Source organism: Bacillus rossius, chromosome 16, assembly GCF_032445375.1.
Source record: "Bacillus rossius redtenbacheri isolate Brsri chromosome 16, Brsri_v3, whole genome shotgun sequence".
In the NCBI taxonomy this organism is placed as follows: Eukaryota; Metazoa; Arthropoda; class Insecta; order Phasmatodea; family Bacillidae; genus Bacillus; species Bacillus rossius.
This window is the reverse complement of record NC_086343.1, coordinates 15,831,386-15,843,362: the sequence shown is the minus strand read 5'-3', so window position 1 is coordinate 15,843,362 and position 11,977 is coordinate 15,831,386. Positions and strand designations below refer to the sequence as shown.

General features: G+C 41.0%; 1 protein-coding gene across 4 annotated transcripts in view; it reads left to right on the top strand.

Annotated features, from left to right (window-relative positions):
* LOC134539866 (protein grainyhead) overlaps positions 1–11,977 on the top strand; it is a 272,758-nt gene that overhangs the window by 179,583 nt on the left and 81,198 nt on the right. For all 4 annotated transcript variants that reach the window (XM_063382210.1, XM_063382208.1, XM_063382207.1 and 1 more), the window contains exon 5: positions 943–1,105. In XM_063382210.1, the coding sequence (XP_063238280.1) occupies positions 943–1,105 (163 nt within the window). The remainder of the gene's footprint in view (positions 1–942; positions 1,106–11,977) is intronic.

The following is an 11,977-nucleotide window of genomic DNA, read 5'->3' as shown; positions in this document are numbered from 1 at the left end:
GGGAGAAGCTATGAAGATGTGACTGTGTGCGCCAGTTTATTTGTTGTTTATGGACGCATTTTTTTTATCAGTTTCTTTGGATGATTATAAGTCGGTGTTTTTCGACTCCGGGATATCGCGTCGTGGTGAAGTGAATTCGCGACGCCCCAGAGGTGTTGTCGTGGCGGGGCTATTCCGCGGCGATGTATTACTGCCTTCCGCCGAGTTATATATATATATATATCAGGGGCGTAACAACTAAATTTCCAAAAGGGGAGGGGGGGCAATATACCTTTTTATAAAGAATCATCGATCCCCCCTGTTGAAGCGGGGGGTCCGGAGGTTCCCCCCCGGGAAAATTTGTATTTCAAGGTGGAAAATGGTGCTATTTAAGCAGTTTTATTATCTAAAAATTTATTACACAGCACTTTCTTTGCCCCCGTTTGCCCCCACTTCAAGGTTTCAGAAGGGGGGGGGGAAATACCCTTGCCCCCCCCTGTTGTTGCGCCCTGATATATATATATATATATATATATATATATATATATATATATATATACACACCCACACACCTGTCCCGAACTAAAATATGACTCGTGACACTTGGCAAACAATCGTCCAGAGAAACCAAGGTCCCTGGTGCAATTAATTTTGACGGCCCCTTCCCCATTACTTAGTGAAATTTTTTGCAATTTTCTGAAATAAATAATGCCTCCAATGTTCCTAAAGTTGGCCCAGTTCAAACAGAACCTTACATACGCGATTCTACGGTGTGGTATGACTATGCACTAAATCACCATCAGAAAAAAAAAATGTGTTCTCATGTCATTTCCCTCGCAAATTACCGTGACTTTTTCCAGGTTTTAAAATACATCCCCTGACCAATTTCAACTTCCAAGTTTTCTTTGTACATCCTGTTACAACAAAGTTTGATGCGATGACTGGACCACGTTTGTGTCGCAGGTACTCGCAGTACGGCTTCAAGTACCACCTGGAGTCGCCCATCTCGACGAGCCAGAGGCGGGAGGACGACAGGATCACCTACATCAACAAGGGCCAGTTCTATGGCATCACCATGGAGTACGTGCCCGACCCAGACAAGCCGCTCAAGAGCCAGACTGTCAAGGTGAGTGGCCTGGGTCCCTCGCCGGCCGGACCTGTGCATGATTTTAACGGAAATACTGTTTATGTGGATTCATCAACTCTATGTTGCAAGTTTTTAATACTTAAACCACCAAATCACTTTATTTTCCACGGAAAAAGGTTTGTTTAAAATTTTACTAATACATAATTACCAAAATAGGTATGTTTTACTTTACGTTTTGAGTTGAACAAAATTTCTTTTAACGTGTACATTGTACTTTGCCATAAAGAAAGATTCTTTGCAGTGTATTACCTGGCAAAATTCTTACACATGCTCGAAAATCTTTTAGATTCCTCAAATTTTTACGTTATTATCTTTTACACAAATAGAATAAGTATTTACCGTCAACATTTTCTTAATCTACACCCACTGAATCTCTGCCTATGTTATTCTATTTATATTTTCCGAAAAATTAAAATCTAAACTGTGAGACTAATAAAGAATTTTTTTTTTTTCCGTCGTTGGTCTTATTCTCGGGAGTCTGTCAATTTGACTTATATACTTAAAATTTTGTATTTTTAAGATTTGACTTCGGCTTCACGAGTTGAATCGTGCAGCACCCCTACGAAAAAGGGGGGGGGGGGGGGAGAACAGGTGTATTTCTGGACAAACCATCGCCGTACGTTCACGTGTCGAGTTTTTCAATGATGAAATTGCCTCAGGTCTTCGAGCGACACAGCCAAGCGTGCTGGCCATGGTGGTTTTTCCTTTCCTCGTTGGATGTCGTGGCGACCCGGTGCAAAGCTACCCCGAATGTCCGGAGTTGTCGGTTGCCTGAACGATAGCAGGACTGTCGAGGGCCCCAATTACCGGTCGTAAAACGACGATTTGACGTTTCTACTTTGGCCTCGATTGCACCTTTCATTGCCTCCCTCGGACCAGGAAATTATTCCTGCCTCGTGAGGCACATACGACCACGCCCCCCCCCCCCCCCTCCGGGCAAGCATCAGTTAAACAACTAGGCCTCAAGTGCCACTCTCGTTCTGTGGCCGGTGGGTAGGGGGAGGGAGGGGGGGGACAATGTCATTAATGGCATTAGCGTAACAGTTTGGTCAGTAGAATCATCCCGTCAAAAAATGTCCCTCGCGTTATCTGGTACGAGTTCAAACGAACAAGCATTTTGATAGCCTGCTCGAGGCCCAAGCCTATTGGGGCACACATTACAGTGTGTAGATAGAGCTTCAGAAGAAACCACGCGATTTCAAAGCTGCTCAAGAAGGGGCGTACGTAAGGAGGGGGTAGGAGATTGCAGGTGATTAATCACACCGTGTATGTATGTGTGTGTGTGTGTATATATATATATATAATTCCCACCAACACATGAAAAGAATTTGAAAGGAAACAGGAGGCAAAGTGGTTATATCCCACTAGTCCGAAAAACCTCACTCCGCGAAAACAAATTCTGCGTTCGCTCCTGTGCTCAAGAAACCCCAGTGCTATGTGTTTACGGAAAGCATTCAACAAGCGCTAAGGGCGGATGAATAATTTATTCTGTTTCCGTAATTTTTTTTCACTGTATATTTTTTTTGGAAGAGTGAAAATGGCTAAAACGCGTGTTTAAGGATAATTTTTCACACATGAAACGCTCCTTGCAGATTATTGAAAGCACTCAAGGGACATGCATTACACCTTTGTCTTCATTTCTCGACCAGATAATGTTACGGTCACCGCCCATATTTCTTATTTGTCCCATGCACGACGAGAATGCTACGCTCCAATTCAGATGAGACGATACTGCGCTAGAAGCACCACCGAGCTTCGATTTATCCTCCCACATAACAAATACATATTCACGCCTTCTAGTCTCCGCCCTTCAAGTTAGAATTTTTTTTATTACAGATATGTATGATATCTATGCAATTTTTGCGAGAATATAATGGTTGAGGTAAAGTCGTATGCTTCATTTCGCCGTGGTAACACACGAAATGAACCTCTAGCGAGTGACAACGATACTATATGTCACGCAAAAAAAAATTAAGAAAATATTTTCGTGAATATGTACAGATAGCAAAGGATAGGTAGAAAGAGTAAATACAAATGCCTACACAGTGAAACGTAGCACTGAATTGCTCTGTAGGATGTTTTTGCAAGAAATTGTTACCTGAAATAAAAAAAAACACAGAAAACAATTTTTGTATGTTAAAAAGTTTTTTTTTTAATTTAGTATTTGTTTAACCTGAAAATTATTTAACAGTGGAATATTTAATCTACTCCTTATTGGCATAGCAATTAAAAAACTAGAAGAAAAATGTGTTTATGTTCGGAGAATTATATAATGTGTTACCAAAAAAAAACTCAAGTTTACAATGAGTTTCACTGGCTGAAAATTTACGATTCGGAAGTACTACAATAGGTTATCAAAACTTACGTCGTAACAACACTATAACAACAAACCAGAACGTATCTCTTCGTGTACCACGAATCTCCATCCGTATCTTTATCGATAAACGCCACAAGACAGCTTAAATGACTTGGATTATGAATAAATTATAAATTTACACCTGACGTGCAATTACGGTCGTGACACAACCCGAACTCGCATTCCAATCCGACCGGGAAACGACACTGTCAGCTTTGAAACTTCTTCCGTCGTGTTTTATTCAAACAGTCGGGACGTGAAAAATAGCAAGGCAGGGCCTAATTTCCGAGCCTAGGGAATTGTGGATGTCGGCATGCGGAACCCCACAAGACCGGAGTTGACCTCGCTCAAGTAGGTCACTGTCATTATGCTTGCAGGGGGGGAAGGGGTGGATATAAATAAAGCGGAACTCCGAGTGGAATAGCTGCCATAAAACCGCGGGGTATCCAAGAGACGCCCTGCATTGCTCGTTGTGCAGGAAAGACACGAGATGAATTCCTTTCCACTTCCCCCCCTTATTTTTTCCCCTCTTCCCATTCTTTCCGAAGAGACGACTAAACCTTTGCCGTACTGTTAATACCGTAGCGGCATCTGATTCGATTGCCCAGTTTTCATTTGATTTCTCCTTCCCGTTCTAATGGGCTGGGTTTGTAAACTTCGCAAGAAACTCAAATAAAAATAACGGTAGTTTTTAAAACACGCCAGTCGCAAGACATCGCCCACCGTACAATTTTAAACTGTATAGGCCTAAGTAGGGCCATGCATATTTCGCGAAAAGATTCCCAGACTAGGTGAAAGTTAAAACACTGTAGCATCGTCTGTGTTTCGTGATTGGGTGAGTTTCTTTCAGGTACGTGTCAACTGTTGCAACACCAATCACAGTAATTAAGCGCGGAAGCAAACGCTTCCTGAGTGGCTACGTCAAACACGACGACGACTTATCTCGCAGACTGCCGCCAATCACAAGGAAGAAACCTCTGGTGCGGGTATACCGTGTTGCAGTCTAGTAGGCGTTCAGATTTTCGCGAAAAATGCCTGCCCCTATGTATAAGTGTAAAACATTTTTTATATTCCTTTTTTTTATAGTCAGTTTTCTTATCGGAAACGTGATAAATTAGTAATAATTTGATTTTAAATTAATCTTAGTGAATTTTTGACTTAACAACAAATGTAATAGTGTCCATTAAATAATATCAAAATAAAATGAAGGGGGAAAAATTAATCAAAATGGTTTTGTACGACGTAGCCTTAAAACTCCATTAGTTTGCTGATGACCAATCTTGAAATGTGTATTACCAGTCTTGGGAAGGACTTACGATTTTCAAGTCAGTACAAAAAATGTTTTCGACTTGAAAATTTTCGTGACAGACGTGCGTGGCGTATAGTTTGTCGATGGAATTCTGACCCAGCCTGTGTGTATGAATGTGTGTGTGTGGTGTGTGTGTGTGGTGTGTGTGTGTATAAACACTAGTGGCAGCAGTAGCTACCGAAGGCGAGCTTCGATCAAGCGGGGCGGGTAAACGATAGAACAGTTAATCGCGCAACTGAAAGTCTGGGAGCCGTGTGTTCGGGCGGCACCGCGCCAACACCCGCCACTCATTCCCCCGTAACCACGCCTTCCGCGCGGCAGCGGCCAGGCTCGTGACGAGGAGGTTGGTTGGTTCCTCCGCGCGAAGAAAACAGCCCCGCGGAGGAAAAACGGTCCCACGTTTATTTTTTTTCTTTCCAGAGATAGGCATCGCGGGACGTAGAGCGACGCTGCGCTGGCTTGCGAGAGAGAGAGAGAGAGAGAGAAAGAGAGAGAGAGAGAGAGAGAAATAAGCGATCGCGCGCGTTAATTAACGCCGTCGAAAAACAAAAATCAAAAGCATAACCTTTCTACGGCGTGCCGAGTTCTAGTTGTTGCCGCGCCATCTACAAAACCGCTTAAAAGATTTATTAAATGTGATTACCAGTGGCGTTTCAGAGCCATTGCGCTTTCCTACACGTAGAGAGAAAAAAAAAAAATAATTCTGTACTTTTACAAAAGATGATTCCCTTTAGAAACCAGTTGCCAAGAAACAGTTCGTAATACTGCAAGAAATATTTTTGGAACTTTGTCTACAATAAGTTATTCGAGATCATACTGAGTATTTCTTACAAAAATTGGCGCATAAGTTTATATTTTTATTGATTTTTTCATTCAAGCTTATATTTTATAAACCATGGAAAATATAATATATATTTTTAAAAAAAAATTTACTGCTTTTGTTTGTTTCATTCTTATTCTGTGCGTAGTTAATAATGGAAAGTAATTCAGGGAACGGTTTACAAATAACTTTTAACTGTCGAAGGTACTGGGATAACACAAAGCATAATTCCCAGGCAAGAATTCGAACCCAGGACTTTTCAGTCGTGTTTTCATGTAAATATACAATTTACAAATATTTATAATTTGACATGAATGTATCTGTCTCATTTACCAAAAAAAAATATTACAGCGTGTATGGTCGTTTTGTTTCCATGGTTTCGTTTTAAACGTGTTATATATTTTTTTTTCCCCGGTCTCATACGCCATGTTTGATTTGTTCCCATTTTATCGTCATTAATTTTATTTAACTCTTGTTTCTAAAATTTTACTTGGTGGCGCCCTTTGCAATATTTTTTTTTTTTTATGATTTACGTCTATTTCCTTGTGTCTCAAGGAGTCTCTTAGGGAAATAAAAGACTGTAACATGGAACGTTTAGGTTAGGTTTTACCGCCTCTTGCTGGATCGCTGTAAACACTCGAGAAGCGGCGTCACCCGACTAATTACCTCTTTAACTCTTAATAATTGGAGGAACCTGAGCGCCTCGCTATCACGCCTTTGGGAGTCCTTCCCACCTTTCGCCGGTCTTCTGTCGCGACCGGGTCCGAACCTCTGGACGAGACACACGCGGTGCCACCCGGCTCCGACAATCTCGGACTTCAGGGAAGCCCCTCTCTAGGGCGTGACCCCTTGTGGTTTAACCTCGTGTCCGCGTCCTTATTGACCCCTTCTCCTCGCAACGTCGCGTCGGCCCCTTGGACGAGGCGTGCGTCGCTGTTCCCGCCGCCACCTCTTGTTGACGCCTCTGCGTGCCACGACGATAATGTTGTTCCGTCGCGAATGTAATTAGCCATGTATTTTACATGGCAGTTGACGATACTCACGGATAATTCTCTGTTCCTGCAAGTCGTAGCAGCTACCGCCGGAAACTTGGTTGTCTAAACGTGCCGAGACCGATGGAGTTCTTTTCTCCCATTCTGGACCGAGCTTCCAGTGACACAGCACCGATCTCCCTGGAGCCTCCAGTAAAAGGGTTACTTCCATTTCAACGCACCCTGGAAGTGTTTGAAGAGAAGCTTCAAGGAGAGGCATTGTACCAGCATCACAGTCACCACTCCCATTTTAACCATTAAGCCTGAACTGCAACAGCCCGTCGCGTCCGTCCGTCATCCGTTCGTCCGTCAGCCGCCGAGTGATTTGCAACTCTCCACTCCTCCATCATAATATTTTTTTTTTCATTTCAGTTCTGACATCTGTTTAGAAAACTTAGAATTTTGGTTAAAAAAAATCTTTATGTAATTGCATCAGTTAAACAATAATGTGAGCTAAGCACTTATAACTCATAAAACTCTTTTTTTCACTCTGGTATTTATTTTCACATTTCCAGAATTACCATGCGTAATTAAAGTGTACACTTCTGTGACTCGAATAATTTTTGTTTTAAAAAAAAACGTTTTTGAAATGCGCATAGGTAAGTTAGGTAAATAATAATCTTGGAAGTAGGTAGACAATCAAACGAACTTTAAACGCAAAAACCTATCTGACACTTTAGATTATATTTTTCACCCGTCCATCCGTCAAAAGTACGTAGCTACCAAACTTTTTTTTTATCGGACTGGGTGGATGAAGTTTTTCTGGCCGTCTTATTGGCTGCGGGTCACGTGATTGGCGGGGCCTTTAGGCTAACCTGCGGTCCACCCAAGGAATTCCCAGTTTCCAAAAGTACCACAAGGCGCCTGACCAAGTCTGATGTCACAGCTCGGGTACTCTTCTCAGGGAAACCCGGATAGCCCCCCGTGAACTGGCCGAAGTGAATCCAACGTCTACTAGCCGTCCAGGCTCACCGCTCAGTGCGTCATCTCATGGGTGTCGCCAGAGGGGGGGGGGGCCCCTAGATATTAAAAAATATGTAGCCAAATGCAAAGAAATACATACTTTTCCCACAACTTGCCCCCCCCCCCCCCCCACCCTCTCTAGGCCATCGACTGGCCATCGGCTGGCGCCGCTAAGTGCGTCAGCTCCTCACGGGGGCATTGCAACCAGAGTACACGTCGCGATTTCCGGCAACGAGTCTTGACCTTAAACTGCGGGACGTTGCGACACGAGTAATCCAGTGCTTGACGACGACGCCGCCAGAGCGCAGCGGTGTCGCAACGCCCTCTCTCCGGGGCCCCGGAGACGGGCGCGCTGGGAACACGGAACGTCCATTAAGGGCGTCGTCGCGCCTGTCCGTCGGCCAATCGCGGGTCGCCGCTTCTTGCCGCTGCGGCGGCGGCGGCGGCGGCGGCGGTGGAGGCGGAGGCGGCGGTGCGCGCGTGTTGTTGACCTCTCGCGCGAGTCTCTGGGAGAGCGCCTTGGGGCGGCCAGACAAAATGGCCGCGGGTGCGTTCCGTAGGTGCTGTCGCGAACTTCAGTCTTCACGACGGAAACTAAATAAATTTATCAAAATATTATCGTAACTGAAATAAAATACTAACTATCCACGTAAAATATAAATAAAGGAATAATAAAATTTACTAACACCAGTTGTAACAATTTATATAGGCCCCTAAATAAAATATCTTAAAACTTTAAAAGGAAGAAATAATTATTGCAATAATTCCTTAAACTATTGCTTCGAATAAACTATAAAATATTCAAAATAATCACATTACCTTATTTTTATATATTCCAAACCTTTGCATCAATATTTATAGTAAAATTTATTATTATTGCAATAATAATCAATAAAAAATTATATACACTAATTTATTAAATAATACTAATATTAAGATAAGAAATAATAAAAAAGTGTAATTCACATTTCCATTTTTGATTATTTAAATGATATAAGGTATCATATGAAATAACTAAAGCAGGATTTTTGACAATTCTTGAAAGTCCTGGATTTTTAAGGGCTTTGTTTTAAGGCTTCGAAAAATTCTTAAATTGCATCAATCCATTCAAAAAGGGCTTCAGTAACTAATCTGGTAAAATTTAACATGGCCATGTATGTTTAAAGTTTTTCAAACATTAAGTACATTTTTCCATAATGTCTAGTAACTACAAAAAAAAATTGTTAAACATTTTGCCCTTGAGAATATTTCTCTTCAATATAGAACGTTTAGTTTTTTCAGTATGAACCGATTCAATTCATTTGCGTTAGGAAAGCCCTTGAGGTTTTGAATTAAATTTAAATTGAAAATATTCCTACATAACTTACGTATTTATTAGTACCTACAGTATTCACATTAATAAAATCCATCCAAGGTTTCAAAATTAATTTATTTCATTACGGAGACACTTAATGAATGATTTTCGTATAAAAACATGTAAATGGCTTTTAATAATGTAGAGGGCACAGACAATATACATGTAGGAATAACCAATTTTGTACGAAAAAAATCATTAGATAACTTCACCTAGTAGACTACCTACCTATATAAGATAGAAAAACATTTAAAATGATTAACTTAAGAATCTTAAAAATATTTTTTGAGAGCAGAAGTTTGAAGTCACATTTAGTTTAATTTATTTTTGGATTTATATAAAAATTTTGATCTCCGAGACTTCGCACAGTTCAGATCTAAACCTCTGGGCATAACCATGTAACGTTAATTCCCTACCATTACCTTTGCCACATCCGAACGGCGATTTATCCTGATTCACAATGACCACTCATTTCCACCACATTGTTCTGATTTATAAACTGTTGGGTGATGATTTACTGAATAAACTTATTTATAACATTCAAATTTATTTTAAGCTAAATTTCTCTTAAATTCCAAACGACTTGTTACAATAATTGTTACTCAGAATTACCCTAGGACCTACTATTTCTGACTATATTCAATAATTAAAGAAACGTACTCATTTCACTCCAAGCTACTTAACTTGTCTAAACACAATCAAAACTTTGTAGAGTTCAAGTTGGTTGTTCACAATTATGTTCCTATACTTTGGCTGGCTGCAACTTGGTTGGCTCGGGATCGTCAAGAGTGTTGCAAGAGAACTTAAAAAATATTTTTTATGAGAGCAGTTTAAAGAATTTTTAATACTACTTAATCTCTACCCAAAACATGTGAATTTTTGACATATCGTAGATCTCAATGTTGCATGCTACTAGGAAGAACTCAAACGGTTGTCAAACTTATGATTAAAATTCCATTTCGCCCAAAAGTGGACATAGTGACTTACGCCTTCGAGGCACAGAATCATCAACGTGAAGCGGATTTATTTGTGTTTCAACGTCCAATGAATCAGCGACACAATCGTGAGCTTTATACTTATAAGGCATGCCACGTGTAACGATCGTCGAATCGCAGGCAGCCAGTGGACGTTCCTCTTGCACGAGGTTTAACCCTTTCGTGAAATACGGCGCGAAATTATCGGGTTTCTTCTTACAGTTTCGTGACCGCTCACCGTTTTTTTTTTTTTTCGATTGGTTGTCGATGGCGGCCCGCCCAAGCCAAATCATCGCAGCAGGGCCACGGTTTCTGTGCTTCTGGTTGCGCCGATGAAACATGTGCGAGCTAAAGGTTGAACTACGGTCGAGAGAAAGAGAGAGAGAAGATGATGCCTCCGTCATAATCCTCGCTTTATTAGAAAAGGGGGTCACTCACACCCGTACACACACACATACACACACACACACCTCTGTTATTACAGGCATCCATCTGTAGCGGAACGTGTTAATAGCGGGTTTTGGTTATACCGCGTGGGACAAGTATTCATTAAATGCTAGCGTGGTTTTTTTTTTAATCCATCATGGCGGATATAACGTTGCGAGGAAGTGAGCTCTGAAGATCAGTTCTCTACTAATATGTTTTTTTTCTCTCCAAAATAAATGCTATGCTTGTAATGCGGTAAAACATCTAACATTTACATTGTGAAAATGTTATATTTGTAATATTTTTTACAGTACAAAAAAATTAAAGCCTTATAAAAGGGAAAAAAGTGTAAATAATACTGTGAAACGTACTTTTAAAAACGGTTTGTGGGAATACAAGAATGTGCCACCACCAATGAAGCAAACAGCACTCATTTCATCTTTAAATTATGCATTTACCAACTGTGAGAATAGGCTCCAACTCGTTAATGTAATAAAATGCTAATGGCGGAATTTACAACAAAGGACGCAATCACAACTGCTTCTAAACCCAACTTCAACGAGAAAGCAGAATGATTTTTTTTTCCCAACAGTCTGCACTTTAGTGCGTCACGGTCGTGTGTACCGCGAAAAAGCCATTAATACAGTTAAGAAGTTCTGTCGAAATAGATTCAAGCAGCGAGGGAAAAAAGGTCTCAGGGAACTTTCAGACACGTACCCTATAGTCAGTTTGTTTCAATACGCACACTGTATTTTATATTTTTTTTTTCAACGTTCAAGCTGTTTGAATATCATATGTAGGACCCACAGACAGAAATATTTTGCAGGTTGAGTGATGTGTTTTCTCGAAGCTTAGTCACTTATTCATCGGACGCTGTTCTCAAGAGAATACATTTGAGTCTTGAAAAAACTGATTGATGCTATTCGACGGTTCATTTGATGTTGGTCTGTTATTGGTTTGGAATAACCACTGTAGACCCAGTAATTGGTTTGGACAAATCACTGTTAACCCAGTTGAGGACGTCACACAAAAAAATACAGGTTTTCAGAGTTGAACTTGGGCCGCTAAACGAATCCGCCAATCAGTTTAACTTCCACGATGTTCGTCTACCAGCATGACGGAAAATTTAGCGGATTTATTTCTGGATACGTTAAAACTAATTTATATATACATTTTTGTTGCTTATTATATTGGCGCACAGTTTATCCGGGTGACTCAGGCCCAGTGAGAAACCCCTCAACCAAAGAAGTATCCAATCACGTGTTCCCCAGTTTATGCGTCTCGAAAGTCAGCAATGTGACTTTTCATTCAAGAATTCAAGAATACAAGGAACTGTGGATTCTATACTAGATGTAATTTTTCCAGTGCCTCGTTATAAACAAAGGCAAGAAAAAAAACTGTTATGGCCCATTAACATCGCAATAGTAATGTACGTAAAACAAACTCGACCAACTTGCCACGGAACAAAACCATGAACAGGCTGTAATCGACGCCAATGGAAAATATTATAATCTCGATTGGGTTGAGGGTGGTTGGGGTTTGTGTGGACAGTACGGGGGGGGGGGGGAATTTTTCCGCCAGGAGTGATTGATTAACGAGTGTTCACGAAGGCTAACGA